Source organism: Chiloscyllium plagiosum, unplaced genomic scaffold (assembly GCF_037043375.1).
Source record: "Chiloscyllium plagiosum isolate Xiang-an unplaced genomic scaffold, Cpla_swu_hap1 HiC_scaffold_6, whole genome shotgun sequence".
In the NCBI taxonomy this organism is placed as follows: Eukaryota; Metazoa; Chordata; class Chondrichthyes; order Orectolobiformes; family Hemiscylliidae; genus Chiloscyllium; species Chiloscyllium plagiosum.
The window spans coordinates 113,502,085-113,527,972 of record NW_028270144.1 but is presented as its reverse complement, the minus strand read 5'-3'; the positions used below and the strand labels follow the sequence as shown (position 1 = coordinate 113,527,972).

Here is a 25,888-nt window from a genome sequence, read left to right as displayed (position 1 = left end):
CCAAATTGGGTGATGGAAAGATTGGTGTGGGTTCCTTTCCAGAATTTTTTAAAAAATTCATTCTTGGGGTGAGGGCATCACTGGCTAGGCCAGCATTTATTGCCCAGAGGGCAGCTAAGAGCCACCACATTGCAGTGGGTCTGGAGTCAAGTAGGCCAGACGAGGCAAGCATAGCAGAGACCTTCCCAAAAGAACATTAGTGCACCAGATGGATTTTTACAACAATCGAAGCATCGCAGATCCTTAGTTCCAGACATTTTTATTGAATTCAAAGTCCACCTTCTGCTGTGGTGGGAATTGAACCCACATCCCCAGAACATTGCCTGGGTCTCTGGAAAGGCATTCCAGTGATTACTCCACTAGGCCATACCCTACCCTATTGTTATCAAGTGACTCTGAGGAAAAGTACGTCAAGTTTGTGCATATCAGATGACAACAGCATCTGGTTTTCTTGATGAATCCCTCCACACTCAGCTGGCTTGCTGATATTCTAAGCAGGTTTACTCGTGAAGAACGGTGGTTGGAGTAGTATGATAGAGGCTATTTGGGGGCACCTTTGGCATTTGTAAGAGTAATTTCCCCATTGAGATCCAGTGCATTTAGGAAGTAACAGAAGAAGAAATGCTTATTTTGCTTGCATATTTGCGCATTAAAAAGTTGGCATGCATGTCATTTTAACATCTTAAAAATTTCAGTTCTAGGCCAGTTGGGAAAGGCGTTGAAGGACTTGCCAGGGTTGGATCCAGAGCAGCACTTTCTTTTGCCTTTGCATTCCTTCGCAGAGCTTGGAGGTCAGGTAAGAGGGAATGCTGCATGATCGTGCACAACTTGCTTTATGGACGAAATACAGATTTCACTTTTTTTTTTGAAAGCTTTCCAGGCACATTTTGTTTATTTTTATTTTTAAGGTGAAGATGCAGACTTGTGCTGTGAGTTACTACAAGAATCTTTGGATGCACTTCGTTCTCTCCCAGAAGCATCCTTGTTTGATGAAGGCACAGTATCCAGTGTGTGGCTAGAAGTAGTGGAGAGAGCAACAAAATTTCTCAGGTCTGTTGTCACAGGGTAAGTTGGTGTTATGGACAAGCTTAAATTTGATATTTTGACGAGAAAAGAAATTTACTGGCTTCATATAATTTGCTTAAAATTCTGTTGTTGTGCAGCGATCTTCATGGAGCACCAAGCTCTAAGGGATCAGGGAACATTCCACTTCAAGACCAGCATTTGGCTCTTGCAATACTTCTAGAATTGGCAGTACAAAGGGGAACACTGTGGTAAGGAATGCAAACTAGTGTATTTTCATGTGTTAAACTAAATTGTTTTATTTTTAAGTAATTACTAACCAAACTGCCTCAGTAATGAAATGGGGAAGAATGGTATCAAGTTGAATGGTATCAAGGCATTCATTGATAATCTAGCTTGTTGCACTTGTTCAAATTTATTTCAAAAATACTTTGATCATAGAATCATAATATGGAAGCAGGCCACTTGGTCCATTGAGTCCACATCCACCCTCTGAAGAGCATCCCACCCAGATCCACCCCCCCTACCCAATCCCTGTAAATGTGCACTTCTCATGGCTAATCCACCTCGTCTACGCATCTTTGTGCTGATAAACTTTAAAAATTGTCATGAGCGTGATGACCAGGGCTTGCAACATGACTGACTTGAAAGCTGTATAATCAAGAGGACTTGTTGACATCTGCCATTTGCACATTCCTGTTATTCCAATTTCGAACCATTTGCCTTGCCAGCAGTCAGCTTCAAGGGGAGCCCTGAAGATTGGGGATAGAACTGATCAAGGGCAGATATCTCTGCATCTCCTGCATTTTTAATGGGCTTTCGGTGATCGTTACTGATAAAGTCAAAATTACCTTTATATAGATTGGGTCTTTGGAAAATTTTTTAAGTGATTGAATCTAAGTACTTCAATGTCTATAATATAGGAATACGGCATTGGTTAGTAATTCGACATGCATACCACTTTTGAATCACCAGTACACCATCTTCGTGTTACTGAGCCAGTCGTACAGCATGGAAGCAGACCGTTTGGGCTGGCTTTGTCTATTTTTGGTATTATATGTTATGTGTTTTCATATTTTAAATTCCTTCATTTGTGTATGAATATTATATCATTTTTGATAAAAGTTGTGCTGTAATTCAGTCTTTATTGAATGAAATAGAATTTTTCTAAAAAGTGTTTTGCATTTTAATATATTTCGAGGTAATGCAGTTTTTGCAAAGTAACTTTTGTTCTTCAGATTAACTTGCGCAGTCTCCTGCCTAAGACATTTTAGACCTGTCAGAACATGAACATAGAAACTCCACAGGCTTAAACATGACTTTTGGCTTATCGAGTTAATGCTTTGATTTTGTTACCTATCAGTGGGAACTGTTTTAAGCTTAAATTCTGGTCTTTACTCTCATCTTTATAATTGCTTGGGTAGTAACAATTTTCTATCCCTTTTGTTTCATCTATATTGGTTAGTAGCATACTGTTTGTAGCACTGGCATCTACCTGGCATTGTAGGAAATTGCCCAGGTATTTCATGATAACAAAAAAGAACAAATCTTCGACAGTGCTATTAAGAGGCATTACTCAACATTACTTTTCTCACTGCTCAATTTGAGTTCCACCAGGCCCCTTCAGCTCCTGACCTTGATCCAAAATGAGTAAAAGTGTTGAGTTCCATTGGGATCATTATTCTTGACATCAAAGTGGCATTTTACTGGGTGTAACATCAAAGAAAAGTTGTAAAACTGGAATAAATGGGAATCAAAGAGAACTCTTCCAGTTGTTTGGAGTCATACCTAGTGCGAAGGAAAATTTGATACCCATGATAAAGTTAACTGTATGCCTAGAAGGGTTTGAAATTGAAGAAGAATTGTTGGATAGATCATTGAAGGTGGCAGGACGGATGGAAAGAGGAGCTAATAAAGTTTAAATGACGTTGGCTATTTTAATAGGGACATAGATGAGAAAGCAGGTTTTACTGAATCTATACACAATACTTGTTAAATGTCAGCTGGAGTATTGTGTGCAGTTCCTGGTGCTTTGCTGTAGGGACATTGTGAATGCTAAGAGGAAATCTGCTGGGTTTATAAAAGCATAAGAGGTCTCCCTAGAGTAGATTGGGGGAAACTGGTCCCGCTTATAAAAGGATCAAGATCTGAGAGGACACTGATTTGAAGTGATTTGTAAATGTCGGCTGGGACCTTGTTAGTTTATTGAATGCTTTTTTTTCTTTCTTTCACTAAATATTGGTCACCTCTTCAAATTGGTGCTTTGTATCAATTTTTTGCCTTGCTCTTGGGAATGACCTTGCCTTGAGTTTTACTTTAAGTATATTACTTAATTTAATATGCCCATTGCTGTTTATAATTCGTAGGAATGGTTGTCAGCTGAGAATAGGATTGGGTTTAGCTGTGATTTCTATGCTTGAATGACCTATTGACCCTGAATGTCTAGTCTCGTATTTGAGTAGCCACTTGAATTTGCAGGAAATAAGTTTGTATCATTCACCAACACTGCTGTGTCAGGATGCGTGAATCAATTTATCAAAACAACATATTGTCATGAAAGTTAGGCAGAAAATGTATGTTAAAGTTAAATAGTGTTGACCAGTGGGAATATACAATGTTTTTACATTCATGCATAGAAAGCATGGATGACTGAAAAATAGGAGGCATGACGCCTGGCCAAATATTTGATCCGTTTTTCAAAAATCTTCGCAAAATATGCGAGAACCTAGTTTTGAATGCCTCATTTATTGAATATTCATTTTTCTTAATAGCCAAATGCTGTCCGCTGTTTTGCTACTACTGCAGCTTTGGGAAAATGGAACCAGGGAAACTGACAATGAAAGATCCTCACAAGGTACTAGCGCACCACTTTTACCTCTTCTGCAGAGATTCCAGAGTATACAGTGTGGAAAAGATTCGCCAATTGCAGATGAAGAGGTATGAGTGGACTTGAGAGAAAGCTTTCATGTCAATTAAAAACAAAGTACTACATACATTTGTCTTGCATTGCTGGTATGAAATGTAAGGAGTCTTGTGTGCATTTTTGGAAGAAGGTTGCTGCACATGAGGATATAGAGCATGTTTGTTCCCTTCCTCCCTACCTCTGTTCACTGGCTAAATATAATTGACTGTAGCTGCTCAGAGCATCATAACATATCAATAATGTGGAATGCATCCTTTTGATTTTACACAGTGTAACAAGTTCGATCTCTGAAGTTTTAAGCATGGGTAGTAGACCGTAGAACCAAAAAAGGTGCATTTGGAGAACTCCTGCATGGTTGCCAATAAGCAAAATGAATGTTTGCAAACTTCGTTCCCATAAGTTTTGTTTAGACATTGAATAGAAAAAGGACGATCAAGAGCATGGGTGTACAGCAACACCTCTTTGGTTCCAATACTTGCAAGCACTTGCCTGGGGACGTGGCAGTGTAGTGATAATGTCACTGGACGAATAGTCCAGAACCTGTGGGCATGGGTTCGAATCATGACAGCAGGTGGTTAAATTTTGAATTCAATAGAAATCTGGAATGGAAAAAATAAATGACAACTGTGGGTAATAAGTGCTGGCCTAGCCATCGACACCCACGTCCTCTGAAGTAAATTAAAACTAAGACAAATTTGGGAATGATGAATTTATGACCCATATTAATCTAATGCTGTTTGTGAGAAACACTAGTTCTATTTGCAGTTGTTGTTGCTTTTTCAATTGGGTTTCATGTCTAACTGGAAGGTGAGCAAGTCATGAATTTCAGTTTTAGATTTGAAAGTGCTGCTATAGATTTTATTGTTTTGTTCAGTAGTAAATTGTATTAGTAGGTGAAAGATGCAGATATTATATGCCCCTGTGGTTGACTATCAGATCTTTCTGTTTTTGGCAAATGTCCTCTCCTGTATCATTTTGCTGTTTAACACTTGACTGAAAATTAAGTAAACTCAACAATATGAATCAACTGAAATGAGCAATCCTGAGACTTGGACTTTTAACAATTGTGTGATTAAATGGTGCTAATACTTCTGGACTCTTGAGTAACTTCACAAAAGATTACCGGACTTGATTGCGATTAGTGTACTGTAAGCAGATTGATCTTTGGCCTGTTTCTACGCTGTAGAAAGACTGTTACTCTGAGCTTTTTAAAAATTTTCTGGTTTATCATTATGATTTGGTACTTTTGAAGGTCTGTTATGCTGGCCTTTTTATTTCTTTATTTTTCTTTTTTCCCTTAAAAATTTGTACTCAAAGAATCTGTACCTAGGTACCTTTGTACTTAGATGGTGCTGTAAGTGGTGACTTCTAAACCTTTGCTGTACTCATTTGAGTATATGTGACAATAAGCTAATTCAGTTCAATTCAATTCCATACAATGCTGTCAGACGTGCTGAATTTCTCTCGCAATTTCTGTTTCCATTTGTTATTCTTTTTTATTTTCTTGGTTTCCCATGCCAATGAAGAACATTTATCGTTATTTTCCACCAAGGGCATGATAAACCATGTTTCACTCCAATATCCACCCAGAAGGTTTGCACTAAAAAGGACTGGCTTTATATCTTCTAGATTATTTAAGGCTGCAAAGTAGAGTATGCATTTTTCTGAACTTGATTCCCTGTTTGTTCTCAAGACTCCCTCATCAGTAGCCTCTTTCATCATCATACTTGGCATAAATCATCATAAGCATTGTATCTGCCTGAGTGCATGACCAGTTTAACTGTCCAGTAAAATTTGTTAGCTGATTCTCATGGGTGCAAAATCATTTTTCTTTGAGGATTGGCTCAATTTGACAAGTAGTAGTTAATACTTCAAGTTAATCCGAAGTTACCCCTAACTTATTTTGCTTAATATCTAAATTTTTGTATTTAAAGCTGATCTCCAATCTTAAATTCCTTTTTTTATTTAGTTATGCTCAAAATCCGTTGAGTCTCCTCACAGCAAGCTTTTGGTGCATTTCATAAATATGACTGCTCGGTTTTCTTTGTTGTCAAACATTGCTGAATTGGCAGAGTGGAAGCAACCTATTTCCTGCAAGATGGACCTCACTGAGAAAACGAACCCTCTCGACGTGGTTGAACCCAGAAATACACATGTTTAACTTCCATTCCTTCCCTTCTATATCACCTTCTGTAGGTAGTTTCAAAGTACCTCCCTTTGAAACTTCTCACCCAGCTAAAATGAAACTTTTTTATTGATTGAGTGACAGTCACATGAAGGTGTTCTTTATGATGGTAATAACATCTTCAAGATTACTTTACCTACAGTAGGGGAATCCACCTCTAATATCTTGATCACTAAGTTTTTCCTTAAAACCCCAAGATACTTGTGTCAGTTTAATTGCACTGGTTTCATGAGATACTTGTAAACTTTGTCTAATTTTGGGTTTGTATTCTTCAAATGTTGAAACTAACTTGTGAATTGCAGTAATGTATCTGCTGTTGAAAAATCAAGAATTAAATGATATTTTGTTTTATTCCAGATATTGGGAAATCCTTTGAGCCCAAATGAATGTTTCTTGAGATATCTTACTTTACCCCAAGATAATGATTTGGCTATAGATCTACGGCAGACAGCAGTTGTGATTATGGCTCACTTAGACCGTTTGTCAACTCCCTGCATGCCACCACAATGTAGCTCTCCTCCATCTCAAAAGGTAAAAATGTGCAAATTACTTTGAAGTCTCAACATGTGCATAGAAACATCCATTTCAAATGATTTATTATGCATTTTGCAATCTAATCCATAATTCAAATTTGGTTGTCAGACACTTTGAAGATGTAATATGGTGGGCACTTTTTGCTATATTTGAGTCCATTTCTATACTCGCTGCTTGTCCTTTTGAGACTCCTAGATTGGATGATGTGTAACATGGGAATCTCTATCTCTAAGATATCTGTGCTCTCCAATTGAAACTAAAAGTTGTCTCTTAGTTGCACTAAGCGACTCTCCTCTCAGTCTGAGTTGCAATACTTTCCAGTTTGGCTTTAGATGTTCTCTTGGGCATGATCAACACTGATGAACCCAACTGTCTCTTGCTGTCTTTGAAAAGAGTGTGTGGGTGCAGTACTGATGGTAGAGGGACCCACCGAATGTGGAGATCTTGCTGGATTTATCAGCAACATTTCTTATGCTTTACCAGGTGCAAAATAAACAATAAGTGAAATGATGTAATTCACATATTAATACAAAGCAAGTTGAAGTTGAATTTTGGTGAGTTTGCAACAGATCGAACTTGCACCATGTAGCTCTGGTTGGACAATCCCTGATGGCTGCAGCAAATCTTTGCCCACCTTGTCAAAAATAATGTCGCACTCCCATTTCTAATAGTTTTATGACTAATAAAGACAGCTGTTTATAGAAAATGAAAAGAGCAATATTTTTATATATCCTGCTGAGGTTTCCTGAAAGTTCATCTTTAATCACTGGAGACCCTGGAAAGTTGGCAATCTTAAAGTGCAAGTGTACACTCCTGGTCTTAGGACCAAGATTCAGACCTGTCTGATTTTGTAGCTCTGATTACAATGGATAGAACAACTCCAGGATATAACCAGCTCCTCATGCTGAAGAGGTTCAACTTCCTAAGATATTTTTATGTAGCTGAACTCAAAATGCTGTAAATATTCAGTTGGTGAGTGAGGATCTGCGTACAGAAAAGATGGGTTGAAATTTCTGGTAGGGCTTCTTTTCCCTCAGCATTTGTAGATTTTTGCATGAAATTATAGTTTCAGCATTCATATGACCAAACATGGATGTTTTGGGTTTGCATGGATTAAGCAGCCTTTTTGCATTTTCTGTTTTCCTTGCACTCAAGAGGGTGAAAGCACAGCATACAAGGCATGTGCAACTACCCCTCCACCCCGCTCAAGGAAAAATAAAAAGAAATTTTATCTCAAAATCTCTAAACCTGTTCAATGACCCAAAACCTCCACTTTTACCAAAATGTTTCTGAAACTTTTTAAGTAATCCTATCAGACATTGTTTCCTCTTTTAACTTCAAAATTTGTGTACAAGTATGGATACTGACATTGCCTGGAACATTGATTTGCACTGAGAATTCTTGTTTTCTTTTGAATTTTGTGGTAGGGATCTTTGCAAGAAGTCCTTGGCTGGGGGCTGCTTGGATGGAGAAGCCAAACAACGGTGATTTGTCCAATTCAATGTGAAGGCATTGCCAATCTTGGAGTGATGCAGATTGCCTGTGCCGAGAAATGTTTCGTCATTCTATCAAGGAATGGAAGGGTTTACATTCAAGCATACAGCAGTGATACATTGGTAAGTTTACAGTGCTTCTTTTACCTTTCTGTTGTGTACTGATTTTTGATAGTTGGATTAGGTTTGCTTCAGTCACTAAAAAAAAATTAGAATCATTGTGGCTGCTTTCATCAACCTGTGAATTAACCAGGCAAAATTTAAAGAGAGAACTTGCATTTATACAGCACCTTTCATGTTGTTAAAACTAATGAATTACTTTAGTTTGTTCTGATCTGCAGATAAATGTAATACAAAATCCTACACACCGAATGAGAGAAATGACCAGTTAACTGCTTTTGTTTGCAAAAAAAAGGTCATAATCTAAAATATATAGACATATATGGCAAACGTTTGGTCTAGTTGGCTCATTTGGGCATTTACCTGAGACTCAACTCCCTTGGACTATCATTGTATGAGAGAAAGTGAATTGTTGTTCTTCCTCTTGACAGTCTCATCCTCTCTAACTCTGCCCAGGGGATACTTAATGTACTTTTAAATTTAAAACATTTAAAATTGCTAACTTTCTTTGGACCTTGCAAAGAGGTACTCTCTGCAATCAAATCAGCAGACAGTTCAGTTGGATGTAAGAAGAAACAGTTCCTGAAACATTGAACAAAAGTACTTGAGTCAAACTAACCTTAACAACATTTGCAAGAGTGATGTGACCACTTGACATATTGTCAGAAAACTTATCATCTGACCTCCAGTAATATGCGCAACCAGAATTAGCAACCTCGCAAGAAGTTCCAGACCCATATTTACATCGGTTCATGAAGTGATAGTTTAGTTATACGAATGCTGAAGCTTGGACCTTTTGGGTTTGCATAGATTAAGCAACCTTTTTGCATTTTCCGCTTTCCATGCCCACAACAAAAGGATGAAAGCACAGCATGCAAAGCATGTGCAACCACCCCCCCGCCCAAAAAAAAAGAGATTTTTACGCAAAATCTCTAAACCTATTCAATGACTCAAAACCTCCACCGTTCTCTGTGAAGCGGAAATCCAAAAATGAATGATCCTTTAAGAAAATAAGCTCCTCCTTAATCACAGTCTTGATTGGGTTATGCTTTATTTTTAACTGTCCCATGGTTGCAGATTTCCTCGCTCGTGGCAATATTCTCTGACAATGAGCATGTACCCTGTCAAGTTTATCCAGGATCTTCCTACTTTTCAAGAAGATTATTTCTCATTGTTCTAAGCTTCCATAAGTATAGCCTAACTTGCTCAAACTCTCCTCATAAGATAGCCCATTCATTACAGGAATCGCTCTAGTGAACTTGCTCGAAACTGTTTCAGATGATGACTGTATCGGCGCTACCTCGTGCTCCCACGAGGAGGTTGAACAGTTCATCCACTTTACTAACACCTTCCACCCCGACCTCAAATTTACCTGGACCGTCTCAGACTCCTCCCTCCCCTTCCTAGACATCTCCATCTCTATCTCGCACGACCGACTCAACACAGACATATACTATAAACCAACTGACTCTCACAGCTACCTAGATTACACCTCCTCCCACCCTGCCCCTGTAAAAATGCCATCCCATATTCCCAATTCCTTCGCCTTCGCCGCATCTGCTCCCAGGAGGACCAATTCCAATACCGAACAACCCAGATGGCCTCCTTCTTCAAAGACCGCAATTTCCCCTCAGACGTGGTTGACGATGCTCTCCACCGCATCTCCTCCGCCCTTGAACCCTGCTCCTCCAATCACCACCAGGACAGAACCCCACTGGTCCTCACCTACCACCCCTCCAGATACATCAGATCATCCTTCATCATTTCCGCCACCTCCAAATGGACCCCACCACCAAGGATATATTTCCCTCCCCACCCCTATCAGTGTTCCGGAAAGACCACTCCCTCCGCGACTCCCTTGTCAAATCCACACCCCCCACCAACCCAACCTCCACTCCTGGCACCTTCCCCTGCAACCATAAAGAATGCAAAACTTGCGCCCACACCTCCCCCCTCACTTCCCTCCAAGGCCCCAAGGGATCCTTCAATATCCATCAGAAATTCACCTGCACCTCCCCACACATCATTTACTGCATCCGCTGCACCCGATGTGGCCTCCTATACATGGGGGAGACAGGCTCAGAGAACACCCCTGGGATACCCGCACCAACCAACCCAACCGCCCCGTGGCTGAACACTTTAACTCCCCCTCCCACTCTGCCAAGGACATGCAGGTTCTTGGCCTCCTCCGTGTGGGCGGCCCGGTGGCACAGTGGTTAGCACTGCTGCCTCACAGCGCCAGAGACCCGGGTTCAATTCCCGCCTCAGGCGACTGACTGTGTGGAGTTTGTACATTCTCCCCGTGGTTGTGTGGGTTTCCTCCGGGTGCTCCGGTTTCCTCCCACAGTCCAAAGATGTGCAGGTAAGGTGAATTGGCCATGCTAAATTGCCCATAGTGTTAAGTAAGGGGTAGATGTGTAGGGGTATGGGTGGGTTGCACTTCAGCGGGTCGGTGTGGACTTGTTGGGCCGAAGGGCCTGTTTCCACACTGTAATGTAATCTAAATCTAATCTAATCACCAGACCATGGCAACATGACGTCTGGAGGAAGAGCGACTCATCAACCACAGGGGATGAATGTGGGTTTCTCCAGCTTCCTCATTTCTCCTTCCCCCACCTTTTCTCAGTCCCAGCCCTAAGACTCAGCACCACCTTCTTGACCTGCAATCTTCTTCCCAACCTCTCTGCCTCCACCCCCTCTCCGGCCTATCACCCTCACCTTAACCTCCTTCCACCTTTCGCGTTCCCAACGCCCCTCCTCCCTACCTTTTATCTTTGCCTGCTTGGCACACCCTCCTCATTCCTGAAGAAGGGCTTATGCCCGAAATGTCGATTCTCCTTCTCCTTTGATGCTGCCTGACCTGCTGTGCTTTTCCAGCAACACATTTTTAAGCTCTGTTTCAGATACAAGTATATCCTTCCTTTAACAAGGACACCAGAACTGTTCAATATTCTCAGTGCAGTTCAACAATGCTTGATATCATTGTAGTAAGGCATTAAGTATTTCATCCCCATTATGATAAAGGCCAGCATTCAAGTAGCTTTGCTATGCCTGCATGCTAACATGTTGTAATTTGTCGACAAGGACACTTGAGAACTCTAACATATTATAGCATATGTAACTGTCTCTCTTTAAATAATCTGATTTTTCTATCCTTCCCACCGAAGTGTACAGCGTTACGTTTTCCCGCGTTATAGTACATCTGCCAGGTTTTAGACCACTGACTTATCTCTCACTTTGCAAATATCCTTTATTCTCCTCACAACAGATAGGTTTGTCCTCCCTATCTTTGTATCACTAACAAATTTAGTGACAGTGCATTGGTTCATGGATTTGTATCATTAATATAAATCCAAGACTGGACCAAGTGGTACCACACTGCTTAGAGCTTGCCAACCTGATGATGATCCAGATTCTGTTCCTGTTAGTTAGCTACACCTGTGTTTATATCATTCCTGATGCTACAATCTCTAATCCTGTGCAGTAACTTTTACATGTGACATATTATCAAATGCCTCTTAGAAATGCAGCTACACTAGATCTGCTGTTTCCTTTTATACATTTTGCTTATTACACCCTTAAAGGATTCCATAATACATTTGTCAAACATGATTGCCCCTTCACAAAGCTATGTTGACTCTGCCTAATTTCATTATGGGTTTTGAAATATCCCACTACTGGCATCTTGATAATAGGTTGGAGTATGCACTCTGGGAGAGTATGTTTCACTGGCTGGATCCGCATTTATTGCCCATTCCAAATTGGTCTGGAGAAGATGGTGTTGAACTGCCTACTTGATTTTGATCGAAGAGCAGTGAATGAATGATCATATATTTTCTAGTCAGAATAGTGAGTGGCTTGGAGAATTATTGCAGGGGAGATGTTCCCATATATTTGCTGCCCTTGATCTTCTAGATGGTAGTTGTGTATTAGGAAGGTGCTGTCTAAGGATCTTTGAACTCCTGCAGTGCACCTTGTACATACTGCTGCTGAAATGCATTGGTGGTGGAGGGTGTGAATGTTTGTAGTTGTGGTGCCAATCTAAGCAGGCTGCTTTGTCCTGGATGGTTGTCAAGCTTCAGTGTTGTAGCTTCACCCATTCAGGAAAGTGGGAGTCTCTCATCACGATCCTGACTTGTGTCATGTCGGAGATTCAGGCTTTAGGGAGTCAGTAAGTGAGTTATTCTCCGCAGGATTCCTAGTCTCTGACTTGCTGTTGTGACTACAGTATACATATGATTAGTCCAGTTGAATTTCTGATCAATAGGACCCTCCTGGTGGTGGTTAGCGTGTGCTTCAGCAATGCTAATGTCATTGACTTTCAAGGGACAGCGGCTAAGTTCTGTTGGAGCTGGTCATTGCCTGGCAGTTATATGTCATGAATATTTCTTGCTATTTGTCAACCCAAGCGCTGGTTATTATTCAGGTCTTGATGTATTTGGACATGCATCCCTTCAGTATCTGTGGAGTCACCGATTTCTGCTGGACATTTTGCAATTTTTGGCGAATATCCCCACTTCTATGATGTAGGGAAGGTTGTTGATGAAACAGCTGAAGCTGTTTGGACCAAGGACATTACCCTGAGGAACTCTTGCAGAGATGTCCTGGAACCAAAACGATTGACCTCTAACAACTACGACTATATTCCTTTGTGCAGTGGCGAGTTTTCCTCTGAATCTCATTGACAGTAGTTTTGCTAGGCCTCTTGATGCCACATTTGGTTGAATGTAGCTTTGACATCAAGGGCAATTACTGCCTCCTCTCTATTGGAATTCACTACTTGTTCATATTTAAATTAAGGCCATAGTCAGGTCAGGAGCTGAGTGGCCCTGGTAGAACATGAACTGAGCAACAGTGGCCAGATTACTGCTAAGCAAGTGCCATTTGATAGTACTGTTGATGACATCTTCCACCATCTTACTGATGCTCAAGAACAGGCTGGTGCGGTATTCGCTGGGTTGGATCTCACGTTTTGTGTACAGGACATATCTGGGCAATTTTCTATTTTGCCAATCACACGCCAGTTCTGTAGCTATACTGGAACAGCTTGGTTATATAGTAGCAACTTCTGAAGCACCAGTCCTTAGTACAACTGCAAAAGTACCATCAGAGGCTAAAGCCTTTGCAATATACAGTACCTGTAGCTGCTCCTTGACATCACTGGAATGTATCAAATTAACTAAAGACTGGCATTGGTGATACTGGGTACGTTGAGATGATGTCGAGCTGGATCATCCACTCATTACTTCTGGTTGAGGTTTGTTGCAAATATCTCAGTCTTATCTTTTGCACTTATGTGCTGTGTTGCTCCAATAGTGAGAATGGGGATATTTGTGGAGCCTTTTCCACAAGTGAACTTTATTTGACTGCACCTATTAATGACTGGATGTTGAAGGAGTATAGAGCAAAAGGTTATGAAATAACCTAGCTCTGTTTATCACTTGCTGTTTATGTTGTTTGGCACACAATTAGTCCTATGAGTGCTTCCTGTTGGGGATGTAGTCTGTTAGTGATACCGAGAATTGTATCGATGTCAGCTGATGCTTGACTTGACTGTGAGGCAGCTCACCCAGTTTTGGCACAGTTATCTGCAATTCTTGGTGTTTTTTCACTGTTTTCTGCTGTGAAGACAGACAGAGGATATTTGTCAGTCTCAACTTTTTCATTGTATCTCATTCGTAACTTTCCAGTCTCAGCTTTTGAAACGACTAACAATTAATTTAGCTATTCTTTTCCTTTCTGATATAATTGTAAAAGTGTTGTTATCTGTTCTTATATTTCTTGGTAGTTTTATCATACTTCAATTTCTCCTTTCCCTTTGGTGTATTAAATTTTACCAATGGCCTTGGCTGTCACTAATCTTTGCAATAACCTATGTTTTTTTAATTCTGTGCTAACCTCAACTTCCTTAATTGGCCATGGATGGTGCATATGCGTTTCGATGCTGAGTCGCTCAGTGTTCCTCCCCTAGGCACTCTGCTGCTTGATGAAATAAAGACCTGGTTCGATTCAAGCTATAGCCACTTTATCCACACAAAGCCATACATGAGGGAATTGGTGGTGGTGTCACTTAGAGTCATAGACTTTTACAGCATGGAATCCGACCCTTCGCTCCAAATCATTCATGATCATCAGATATTCTAAACTGATCTAGCCCCATTTGCCAGCATTTGGGTCATATCCTTTAAACCTTTCCAAATCATGTACTCATCCAAACATCTTTTATTGTTGTAATTTGTACCTGTCCTCCACTTACTCTGGCAGGTTAATCTGTATGCACACCACCCATGAAAACGTTGCTGCTCAGGTCCCTTTTAAATCTTTCCCCTCTCACCTTAAACCTATGCCCCCGAGTTTGCATTCCCCCACCCTGGGGAAAAGACCTTGGCTATTCACTCTATCCATGCCCTTCATGATTTTATAACCTTCTGTAAGGTCACCCCTCAGCCTCCAATACTCCAGGGGAAAAAAAATGCCTCAGCCTATTCAGCCTCTCCCTATAGCTCAAACCCTCCACTCCTGGAAATTTCCTTGTAAATCTTCTCTGAACCCTTTCAAGTTTAACAACATCTTTCCTGTATTAGGGAGACCAGAATTGAACACCCTCTGCTAAAAGTGGCCTAACCAATGTTCTGTACATTCACAACATGAAGTCTTATCTCCTTTATGCAATGCACTGATCAATAAAGGCAAGTGTGTCAAATGCCACCTTCACCACCCTTAAGTAATGGCACTACATTAGTCATGCTGTTGTCTCCGGCACCTCACCTGTGGCTGTTGATACAATATCTCAGCAAGGGGCCTAGCAATCTTTTCCCTGGCTTCCCACAAAGTTCTGCGATACACCTGATCTGATCCCAAGGATTTATCTACTTTTATATGTTTTGAGACCTCCAGCACCACCTCTTCTGTAATATGGGCACTTTTCAATCCATCACTATTTGTCAAAGTTCCCTAGCTTCTATGTCTTTCTCCACAGTAAATGCTGACTTGAAAATTTATTTAGTACCTCACCCATCTCCTATAGTTCCCCATATAGACAGCCTCGTTGATCTTTAAGGGGCCCTATTCTCTCCCGAGTTACTCTTTTTGCTCTTAATATTTTATAGAATCTCTTTTGATTCTCTTTAACCCTATTTGCCAAAACTATCTCATTCATGGTTAAAATGAGAGTTTGAAATTACAGAGCCACTGAATAATTTCAAATTGACACATACAGCCCAGATCAACTGAAATATTAAAATCTTCACATAGAGTGGCAGACATACAACTAAATAGCAAATACATTGCATCATCCTCTGCCACTTGTGCCACCTCCAAACGGAGTCCACCACCAGAGATGTATTTCCCTACCACCCCTATCAGCATTCCAGAGAGACTGTTCCCTCTGCGCACTCCCTACCAGCCCAGACTCCACTCCTGGCACCTTTCCCTTCCACCGCAGGAAGTGCAAAACCTGTGCCCACACCACTATCTCACCTCCATCCAAGGTCCCAAAGGACCCTTCCACATTCGACAGAAATTTACCTGTACCTCTACTAATATCATCTACTGTATCCATTGCACCTGATGTGGTTGTCTCTACATTGGGGAGACAGGACGCCTTCTTGCGGATCGTCTCAGAGAACATCTCTGGGACACCCACACCCACCAAACCCACCACCCCCCGGCTGAACACTTCAACTGCCCCGCCCACTCCATAATGAACATGCAGGTCCTGGGCCGCCCCCACTGCCAAAACAGTTACCACTCGACCCTTGGAGGAAGAGCGCCTCATATTCAGCCTTGGGACCCTGCAACCACATAGGATGTATGCGGTTTTCAACAGTTTCCTCATTTTCCCCTCCCCCACATTACCCCAGTCCCAAGCCTGCAACTCGGCACCACCCTCCTGACTGTCCATCACCTTTCCCATCCATCCGTTCCACCCTCCTCTGACCTATCACCTTCCCCCTCACCTTCATCTACCTATCGCTTCCTCAGCTGCCTGCCAACCCCCCTCCCGTTTATCTCTCAGCTCCCCGACCCACAAGCCTCATTCCCGATGAAGGGCTTATACTGAAACGTCGATTCTCCTGCTCCTCGGATGCTGCCTGACCGACTGTGCTTTTCCAGCATCGCACTTTGTCTATTTATCCAAATTAAATAGCAAATAATTTTCCTGAAAATATGTCAACTTGGCTTCCACTGGCGCATTAGGAATTAAAGCTTAATGCATTTAGGTCACCTATAGAAAGCAGAACGTAGACATGTCATATGATTTTCTTTTCCCTCTTTGTTGGAGGTGGTGGCAGTTGTGTGGGAACTATCGAAGTTGCAGACAGCAAATGCACAGGTTAACTGTAATAGAATGGTGCACACTGTTGCAGCAGTTTTCTCATGGAACCATGAATAGGGCAGATTTTGAGAAAGCATTCACAATATTCATAATCCATTTGTGAATGTTGGCAAATTTGCAGCTGGTTTTGCTTACCTTTTAAAGTAATATTTTGGCTGTCATTAACAATGTAATTTGAGTGCAACTTGTATATCACTCTGTGATTTCAATCTCTCTTAATGCTGACCTCAGTTAACAGATGTTAATATTCTCTAACTTTTCTTCTCCTTCTCACTTGGAATGGTTTTTATTGCCATTCTTAATAAAGCCATTTTCTTCCTGATTTGGAGATGCCGGTATTGGACTGGGGTGTACAAAGTTAAAAATCACACAACACCAGGTTATAGTCCAACAGGTTTAATTGGAAGCACTAGCTTTCGGAGCACTGCTCCTTCATCAGGTGGTTGTGGAGTATAAGGTTGTAAGACACAGAATTTATAGCAAAAGTTTACAGTGTTATGTAACTGAAATTATACATTGAAAAATACCTTGATTGTTTGTGAAGTATCTCATCTGTTCGAATGACCATATTAGTTTCACTTCTTTCATATGTGAATCACAACTTTTTTAAAAAGTTACATTCTCAGGTTAACTTCAGCAATTGGTGTAGCCCAGATAATGTGTTGAAGGTATTCGCACCCTGTGTGCTGTTGTCGGTGCCATAATGTTTAGACTGATTCTAATCTAAAAATTGAATGAAGAGTCTTGCGTGGATCCATGCAGTTTTTGAGCAAAGTACAATGTAACTGCAAGTACAAATTCATCCCACAAACTTGTGTGTGTGCGTGTGTGTGCGCGCGCGCACGCGTGGGGTTGAGTGTTGATTGTTGTGCGGTGCCCATTCATCCGTAGCCTCTGCTTGGTCTCGCCAATGTACCATGCCTCGGGGCATCCTTGCCTGCAGCGTATGAGATAGACAACGTTGGCTGAGTCGCATGAGTACCTGCCACGTACCACCATGTGTAATGGTGGTATCCATGGGTGTGGATCCTTGGGTTCATGTCACACTACAGGTGATCCCATTGCACCACACAGGTGTTCTCTCTGTGTCTCTCTGTGTCTCTCTGTGTCTCTCTGTGTCTCTCTGTGTCTCTCTGTGTCTCGCAGACACACTCAACCCCAACCCCAATCCTTACACACACGCACACGCGTGCGTTTGTGGGGTGAATTCGTCCTTGCACAGTTACATTGTATTTTGCTCAAAAACTGCATGAATCCATGTAAGATTCTGTTAATTCATTTTTTAGATTAGAATCAGTCTAAAAATTATGGCACAGACAACAGTCCAGAGGGGTGCTAATACCTAATATATTGTCTGGGCTGACGCCAATTGTTAAAGTTCACTTGAAAATGTAATTTTTTTTGTGATTCATATATGTAAGGAGTGAAACTAACATGGTCATTCTAACAGATGAGAGATTGAACAAACAATCAAGGTTTTTTTCAATGTATAATTTCAGTTGCATAACACTGTAAACTTTTGCAATAAATTCTGTGTCTTATCATCCTATACTCCACAACTACCTGATGAAGGAGCAGCACTCAAAAAGCATGGTTTCCAATTAAACCTGTTGGACTATAACCTGGTGTTGTGATTTTTAACATTTTCTTCCTGATTTTGTTTTGCAGTGGTTGTATGCTTCCATTGTAGTCTTTATAGTGTGAGAGTCTGATTTGCTGTTGAAAATTGTGTTGGTATGTTTAAGATTAGATATTTTAAGAATCCTGTTTAGAGTTGCTGATATGGTCCTAATTTCTCATTTTTATTTTAATGAAAGGCACCTCAGTTGGTTCAGGGACTTGCCTCAAGGAACATTGTAAAGGTTGCATCGCATCCAGATGGCCAACATTTTCTGGCCTTGTCAGCAGCTGGGGAGGTGTTCTCTTGGGGATGTGGTGATGGTGGAAGACTTGGCCATGGAGATACTGTGTATGTATTGGAACTTCTCTTAAAACAAAATTGATACATTGATAATGCATAACTGAATTAGTGAAGTTAAAAGGAAATCCATAAAGACCTCAAATAGTTAAGTTTGCTGGAACTTGTGAAGTCATAGAGCCATACAACATGGAACCAGGCCCTTTGGTCCAACTTGTCTTTGCCAACCAAGTTTCCCAAATTAAACTAGATCCATTTGCCCGCTCATATCCCTCTAAACCTTTCCTCTTCATGTACCTTTCCAAATGTCTTTACATGTTGTAACTGTACCTGCATCTACCACTTCCTTTGGCAGCTCATTGCACATATGAACCACAGTCTGTGTGGGGAAAGTTGGACCTCAGGTCCCTGTTAAATCTTTCTCCTCTCACCTTTAAAAATATGCCCTAATTTTGAACTCTGCTACCACCAAATGGAAAATACCTTTGCTAGTCATCTTATCTATGCCCCTCATGATTTTATAAACCTATATGCTGTCACCCTTCAATCTCATGTGGTCTGGTGAAAAAAGTCCCAACCTATCCAGCTTCTCCTTATAACCGAAATCCTCCAGTCCTGGCAACATCCTGGTAAATCTTTTCTGAACCCTCTACAATTTAATAATATCCTTCCTACAGCAAGGTGACCAGAACTGTACACAGTACTCGTTACTGTGAACTTTTGTGCTGATCGAAGTGCACGATGTACGTGAAAACACAATGGTGAACAATGTTACTCTTAACCAGTTTGTGAACCTTTTGCCAACTTATGCCCACTACAGCAGAAGTTGCAAGATGTAACACCTTTTACTCGACCCACATTCCAGATCAATCAGTCTTAGAGGAATGCATTTTCTTAGTATGCCCAATATCATTAACCGCTGTCCTCCCTAATTTGAGATTGCCATCTTGGTGCCAGTTATTACCAAACAAGTTTTTTTTTTGTCAATATTTAACTTGCTGAACTGAGTTTATCATGAAGGTCTCGCCTTCTTGACCTCACCCCTTGCCTGGCGGTCGTGGCGATCATGTTAAACCACCACTAATTGTCACTAGAATGAGAACAAAATCCTATAGGTCTCTGAAATGGTGGTGACGTTACTTTTATCAGAAAGTTGACTAAGGCAGGAAAAGTTTAGGGATGTGAAAGGTGAGTATCTGTTCCACTTCTCCCCAGACTATGTCAACTTCTTAAAACCTTAGGATTACGTGAAAACCAAGTAAACCCATTATTATTTGTGCGTTGCCAGCTAGGCATGTAAATTTTACATGTTTTTAATTTTTCACTAAACATGCCATTCTGCAGGAGCTCCTTTATATTGTGTACCACTGCTTGTCTTGGTGTAGAGACTGATGTTTTGTTTATAGATTTCTATCAATGTTGCTCTGATGCTTGTTGTCAACTTGAGTGAAGTGGGTGGACTGTCTTCTCTACTTTGATCTAATACCATCCTCTGGTAACTCTACCTACCCATGTATGTCAGAATTAAATGTTACATGCTGGATATTCTGCATAGTTCCATGTATTCTTAAAAGTTGTTCAATTCCAAAATAGGCAGTTTTATCTATATACCCAAATTTTCAATCCAGTAATGCTCAGTTACTATATAGGTAATGGATTAAATATCAGTTAGTCTAAAAGTATGTTAGAACAAAGAAAAGCTAAAGTTAATCTCAATCTGTACGTTGTTTTTAATTTTTTTGTATCCTGGAATGTAACATCATGCAAGAAATGTTTTAAAATTTGCAAATGCCTTTTTGAATGCATGGTGATTTGGTTTGCGGTGATAATTTGGGCATGAACAAACTTTCCAACTGTGACAGTAAATAGATATTAAGCATAATTATTAAGTAACTTCAGAAGGTAGAAAAGAATATGTTTTGTTCTATAATTTTTTGTGTGTGCTTTCAACAGTTCTCTTGAGGAGCCAAAGATGATAGCTGCTTTGTCAGGAAAGCAAGTGGGAAAGCATGTTGTTCATGTGGCCTGTGGAAGCACCTACAGTGCAGCTATAACCTCAGAAGGGGAATTGTATACATGGGGAAGAGGAAACTATGGCCGACTTGGACATGGTATTGATGCAATTTATCTGCTGGAAATTCTATCTGAATTGTAAAAGATGTCGAGCATATTTCATCTATAGATCATGGGTTTTGCAGTAAACTGTTCTTTGGTTTGCAAATTACCATAGCTTTGCTTTGGAATTGTCTGAATCAGAATTTTTTTGATTATTTTCAAGTTCCTAATGATGTTGAAAAGCTTGTTGAAAAGCTTGAGATTAATTCTCCTTATTTGACAAAGGGATAAATGTTTATGAACATTTGTTCTTTTCATGATTTATCTCTACCCAAATTGTGAGGAGGCAGTACAATTGAATCTCCAATTTCTGTAAATCCCTGTAGCTTGAGACTACTGAGATGCACCTTGGAAAAGTGCTGACTCTTTGCAACATCTTTGTAGATTCTTATTGCAAATGTATTTGATTTTTCTGAGTATTAGCTGTAACAGAATTGAAAGGACACCATATACTAACATTTTTGACTGTTTTAGTTTTTACTGCATTTGGTGAACAGAAAATGTCCAACTTTTTCTTTTTGTAGGTTTGTTATGAACCAAATTTTCATTTCTTCCAAGTTCTGCTGTTATCAGTGAAAAGAAAATGTGTTCCATTTTTAAACTTTAAACTTGGTAATCTCTGGTCTTTCCAGGGTCCAGTGAAGATCAGACTACACCCATACTGGTGACTGGACTGAAAGGATTGAAAATTATCGATGTCGCATGTGGCAGTGGTGATGCCCAGACTCTAGCAGTGGCTGAGAATGGTAGATAATAAAGATTAACTTGCAGCACTATTTAAGTTAAACAGAAACTGTACTACGTAGGTTGTAGAGGCAGGAGTTAATGTGCTAACATGCAAATTCAAAGCTGAAGTCACGACTTTGTATCCCTAATTGGAATGCTCTCCCAATTAGTATTGTTGGTCAAAAGACTGGGATTGTTCATAGGAAGCTTGGATGCAGTGTTGTTTAAAAAATAATAGGCTGGCTGTCTTTCCTCAGGTTATTGGTATTTGATATCTCAAGTTTAATCTCTGCAAATGAAGAGGGGGGAATGTTTTAATTGTAAACGTATTTGTGATATATGACTTATTGAAGGAAGTAATATTAGCGGAGGTCAGGGATCCGGTGATTTATGGGGAGGCGATGGCCTTGTGTATTATTACGACACTATTAACCCAGAAACTCAGCTCTTGTTCCAGGGATCTGGGTTCAAATATCGCTATGGCAGATGGTGGAATTTTGAATTTTAATGAAGAATCTGGAATTAAAGGTCTAATGATGACCATGAAAGCATTGCTCATTGTCGGGGGAAAAAGCCATCTGGTTCACTAGTGCCCTTTGAGGAAGGAAATCTGTCATCCTTACTTGATCTGGCCTAAATGTGGCTTCAGACCCGCAGTAATATGGTTGACTTTTAACAATTAGGGATGAGCAGTAAATGCAGGCTTAGCCAGGGACACCCACATCCTGGGTGTGAAAATTGTTTGCCGTCTTAGTCAAACATGTGAAATGCAAGATGACCAACAGTTGAAAAGGAAAGGAAAATACAAGGAAGTCTTGCCTTCAGAGATTAAGTGCAGTGAGAATATGGGCGAATGCAGCATGGCAATGGTATGGGTGTTTTCACTGCAGCAGGTAGCACAGTCAGCACAGTGGCTCTGATGCTGTACTAGTAATCTAGAGGCCTCGGCTAATAATGTATTCTAGATATGATTTTTCTTGGCAGTTGGGGAATGTGAATTAAATTAACTTAACTAACCTTGGAATAAGAAGCTAGAATAATTTTTGATTTAGTAATATCCTTTTTGAGGAAGGAAGACTGCCATCCTTACCGGGTTCGATCAATATGTGACTTCAGGCTTCCAACATGTGCTTGACTGTTAACCTTTTCTGAAGTGGTTCAATAATCACTATCTTTTCGAGGGCAATTCTCAAAAGAAGGTCAATAAATGCAGGTCTTTCCAGAGAACCCGTAATCCCATGATTGAATCTACCAAAAAAAATCGTGGCAATTTGATGACTATTTAGGGTGGTGTTTCATGTCGCAAATTACTATTTGTGTTTGTGCATTGTTATATCATCTGCAAGAAGCACTTCTGATTTTGATCAAGTGTGGTATTTCATCTTCTAAAGGTTAGGTAGTTGTATGGAAGGAGACATTTTCGATGTGATCTATTATTTACAATTGAATTGTTCTGTTCATAGCAGCAATTTTGGCCTACAAGAAGCTACAGTACTTATGATAAGGAAAGATTTGAGACTGGGGTATCTCCTTAGCTGCTGTTATGTACTCATTTTCAGCTCTGGTATCCTTGTACAATAAGAAAAACTTTCAAATTATTTTGTATGAATACTGTTTTATCAGTACTACATTATTTCAAGATCCGTCTGGAAGATTTCTTGAGCTTTTTGTGTCATTTTAAATTTCTGTACAGGTCAAGTATGGTCCTGGGGAGATGGTGACTATGGAAAATTGGGTAGAGGTGGCAGTGATGGCTGTAAAACCCCTAAGTTGATTGAAAAGCTCCAAGACCTTGATATTATAAAAGTACGCTGCGGCAGCCAGTTTTCCGTTGCAATTACAAAAGATGGACAGATTTACACCTGGGGAAAAGGTGATACCCAAAGACTTGGACATGGAACTGAAGAGCATGTGCGATATCCAAAATTGTTGGAGTGTCTTCAGGGTTAGTATTATTTAGTCTCTGCTTATCTCCTGCTAAATCGAATTTCTCATTCATGACTTTGCCTTTTAAATTAGACTGTTCCAGTGGTCTGCAGGCTGATTGTCCTTCCGTTGCCTTTAACCTAACTCAAAGCAAATCTCAATTATCCCTCACCCCTATGATCACTGACCTCCAATAGCTCCTGCTTTGTCATCTCCTCCAATTATTTTTTATTTGTACACTTTTTCCTTTTTTTTCACCTCCCTCCATGACCTTACTTTTCTATATTTCGATAACTCTCAGCCTTGCAACCATACAAACATATTATTTAAATAGGGGGAAATTGCAGAACTCTCTGCAATACAGAGAATTGGTGTCCTTGGACCTGAATCACTAAGTTAGTTTGTAGGTAAATCATAGAATCCCTCTTGTATGGAAAGAGGCCATTTGGCCCATCAATACTGATTCTCTGAAGAGCATTCCACGTAGTCTCGCTCCCGTCAACCTATCCCTGTAACTCTACATTTCCCATGGCTAATCCACCTAACCTGTGCATCCCTGGACACTATGTAGCAGTTTAGTGTAATCAATCTACCATACCTGGACGTCTTTGGACTGTGAGAGGAAACCCATGTGGACATAGGGAGAATGTGCAAACTCCACACAGACAGTCGCCCTAGGTTGGAAACGAACCTGGTCCCTGGCACTGTGAGGCAGCATTGCTAACCACTGAACCACTTTGCCTTATAGCACAAATGAACATTATTGGTTATTCCAAGTGGGATGGAATATAAAAATATACTTTTGGAGTATTGATGAGACCTCATCTAAACTACTGCATTCAGTTTGGTCTCTATTTAAGAAAGGACATAATTGGACATTAGAAGCAGTTCAGAAAATTCACTTGACTGATTCCAGGGCTTTGGGTATTATATTGATGAAGAAAGGCTGGATAGGCAAGGCCTGCACCCATTGGAGTTCACTAAAATAAGAGGCAATCTTGCTGAAATATAGAAGATCCCAAGGGACTTGATGGGGTGCATTTTTAAAGAAAGTTCACTTTGGGTATATGAGAGACTAGAACGAAGGGATGTAGTTTAAAGTAAGGCGATTTTCCATTATGATAGAGATGAGGAAAAATATTTTCCCTCAGGGTCATGAGTCTTAACCAGAGAGTGGGGGAGACATTCAGGGTCAATTAATATTTTTAAGGCTGAGGGAGGCAAATTCTTGGCTAATAAGGGAGTCAAAGAATATTGGGATAGGCAGGAGCATGGAACTGAGGCCACAGTTCGATCAGCTTGACGTTATTGATCACAGAATTATTTCAGTGCAGAAGAGGAGGCCACTCCAAGAGTCATGCCTACACTGGTTCTATTATCCAGTCCATCTCTATTACCTAATGATCTTCTGACTTTTTCCCATATCCCTGCTCACCAATTCTATCCAAAATGGCATCTAATGCTCTCTTGACACAAACTTGTCTCCATCACACTTCCAGGCAATGCATTCCATATCCTAACAATTTGCTGTGTGAAAAAGTTTGTTCTCTGATTACCGTTGCTTTGTTAGTACATCATTTTAAGTCCATGCTGTCTCTTTCTTGTTTTTTCACAAGAGGAAGCAGCTTCATCCTAAACAATTCTGTCCAGCTTGCTCATGAATTTGAAAACCTCAACCTGATCTCCCCATAACCACCTTCTTTCGAGGGAGAGCAATCCCAACTAATTCACTCTATTGAATGGGAGGGCATGTTCAAGGGGCCAAATGGACTGCTCCAGCTCTGAATTCATGTTTGTGGACTCTACTTCTCTAATTTGACCTCCCTTACACATTCCGTTCTTATAAGTTTCAGTATTGGAGTTAGTGGCTTCAGCTGTCAGGGCCCTGAACTCAAGAGTTTTGCTTCTCAAGACCTCTGTTTCTCTCCTCCTTTTAAAAACTGGCTCACTTTAGTAAGTTGTTGGATACCTGGTCTTAGTTTTCTTTTCATGCCTAAGTTTGTTTCAGCATCATGGGTGGTTGATCTTCTTAAATACAAGTTGCTGTTGTTTCTCTGAACCTTCTCAAAATTTGAAAATAAACCTTGCGTTCCCAATGGCTAAAGTAATCAAATTGTTGAATGACTGCATATGAATAATCCAGGTTCATGCCATGGTCTGTGCTGCTTATCTGATTGCTGTTCTGTTATTCCCATTGGAATTTGAGTGCATTGAATGAGGGAAGCATGTCAGGCTGTTTTGTCACTAATTTAAAAACCTGTTGTTTCAGTGAGCTCTCAATGATCAGTGACTCTATAAAATCTAAGTATTCAGTTTTGAAAATTGCTGATTATTAGTTTGCAGAATCCCAGGGACATTGCAAGAAGTTGTTTGCAAGGAATAATTGATGATATAGCTTTGGGAGGCCCCTTGGAGAAGAGTGACCAAAATGGAATATAATTCTTCATTAAGATTAGATTAGATTAGATTAGATTAGATTACAGTGTGGAAACAGGCCCTTCGGCCCAACAAGCCCACACCGACGCGCTGAAGCGCAACCCACCCATACCCCTAACCTAACACTACGGGCAATTTAGTATGGCCAATT

General features: G+C 40.5%; 1 protein-coding gene across 5 annotated transcripts in view; it reads left to right on the top strand.

Moving 5' to 3' along the window:
• Nucleotides 1-25,888, top strand: part of herc2 (HECT and RLD domain containing E3 ubiquitin protein ligase 2) — a 245,126-nt gene that overhangs the window by 53,468 nt on the left and 165,770 nt on the right. For 4 of the 5 annotated variants that reach the window (XM_087988362.1, XM_087988360.1, XM_087988358.1 and 1 more), the window contains exons 5-14: nucleotides 696-796; nucleotides 909-1,065; nucleotides 1,164-1,274; nucleotides 3,795-3,960; nucleotides 6,489-6,662; nucleotides 8,093-8,281; nucleotides 18,434-18,585; nucleotides 20,488-20,645; nucleotides 21,282-21,395; nucleotides 23,069-23,320. In XM_087988362.1, coding sequence (XP_087844488.1) covers nucleotides 696-796; nucleotides 909-1,065; nucleotides 1,164-1,274; nucleotides 3,795-3,960; nucleotides 6,489-6,662; nucleotides 8,093-8,281; nucleotides 18,434-18,585; nucleotides 20,488-20,645; nucleotides 21,282-21,395; nucleotides 23,069-23,320 — 1,574 coding nt within the window. The remainder of the gene's footprint in view (nucleotides 1-695; nucleotides 797-908; nucleotides 1,066-1,163; nucleotides 1,275-3,794; nucleotides 3,961-6,488; nucleotides 6,663-8,092; nucleotides 8,282-18,433; nucleotides 18,586-20,487; nucleotides 20,646-21,281; nucleotides 21,396-23,068; nucleotides 23,321-25,888) is intronic. The other variant, XM_087988361.1, reaches the window with a different exon arrangement.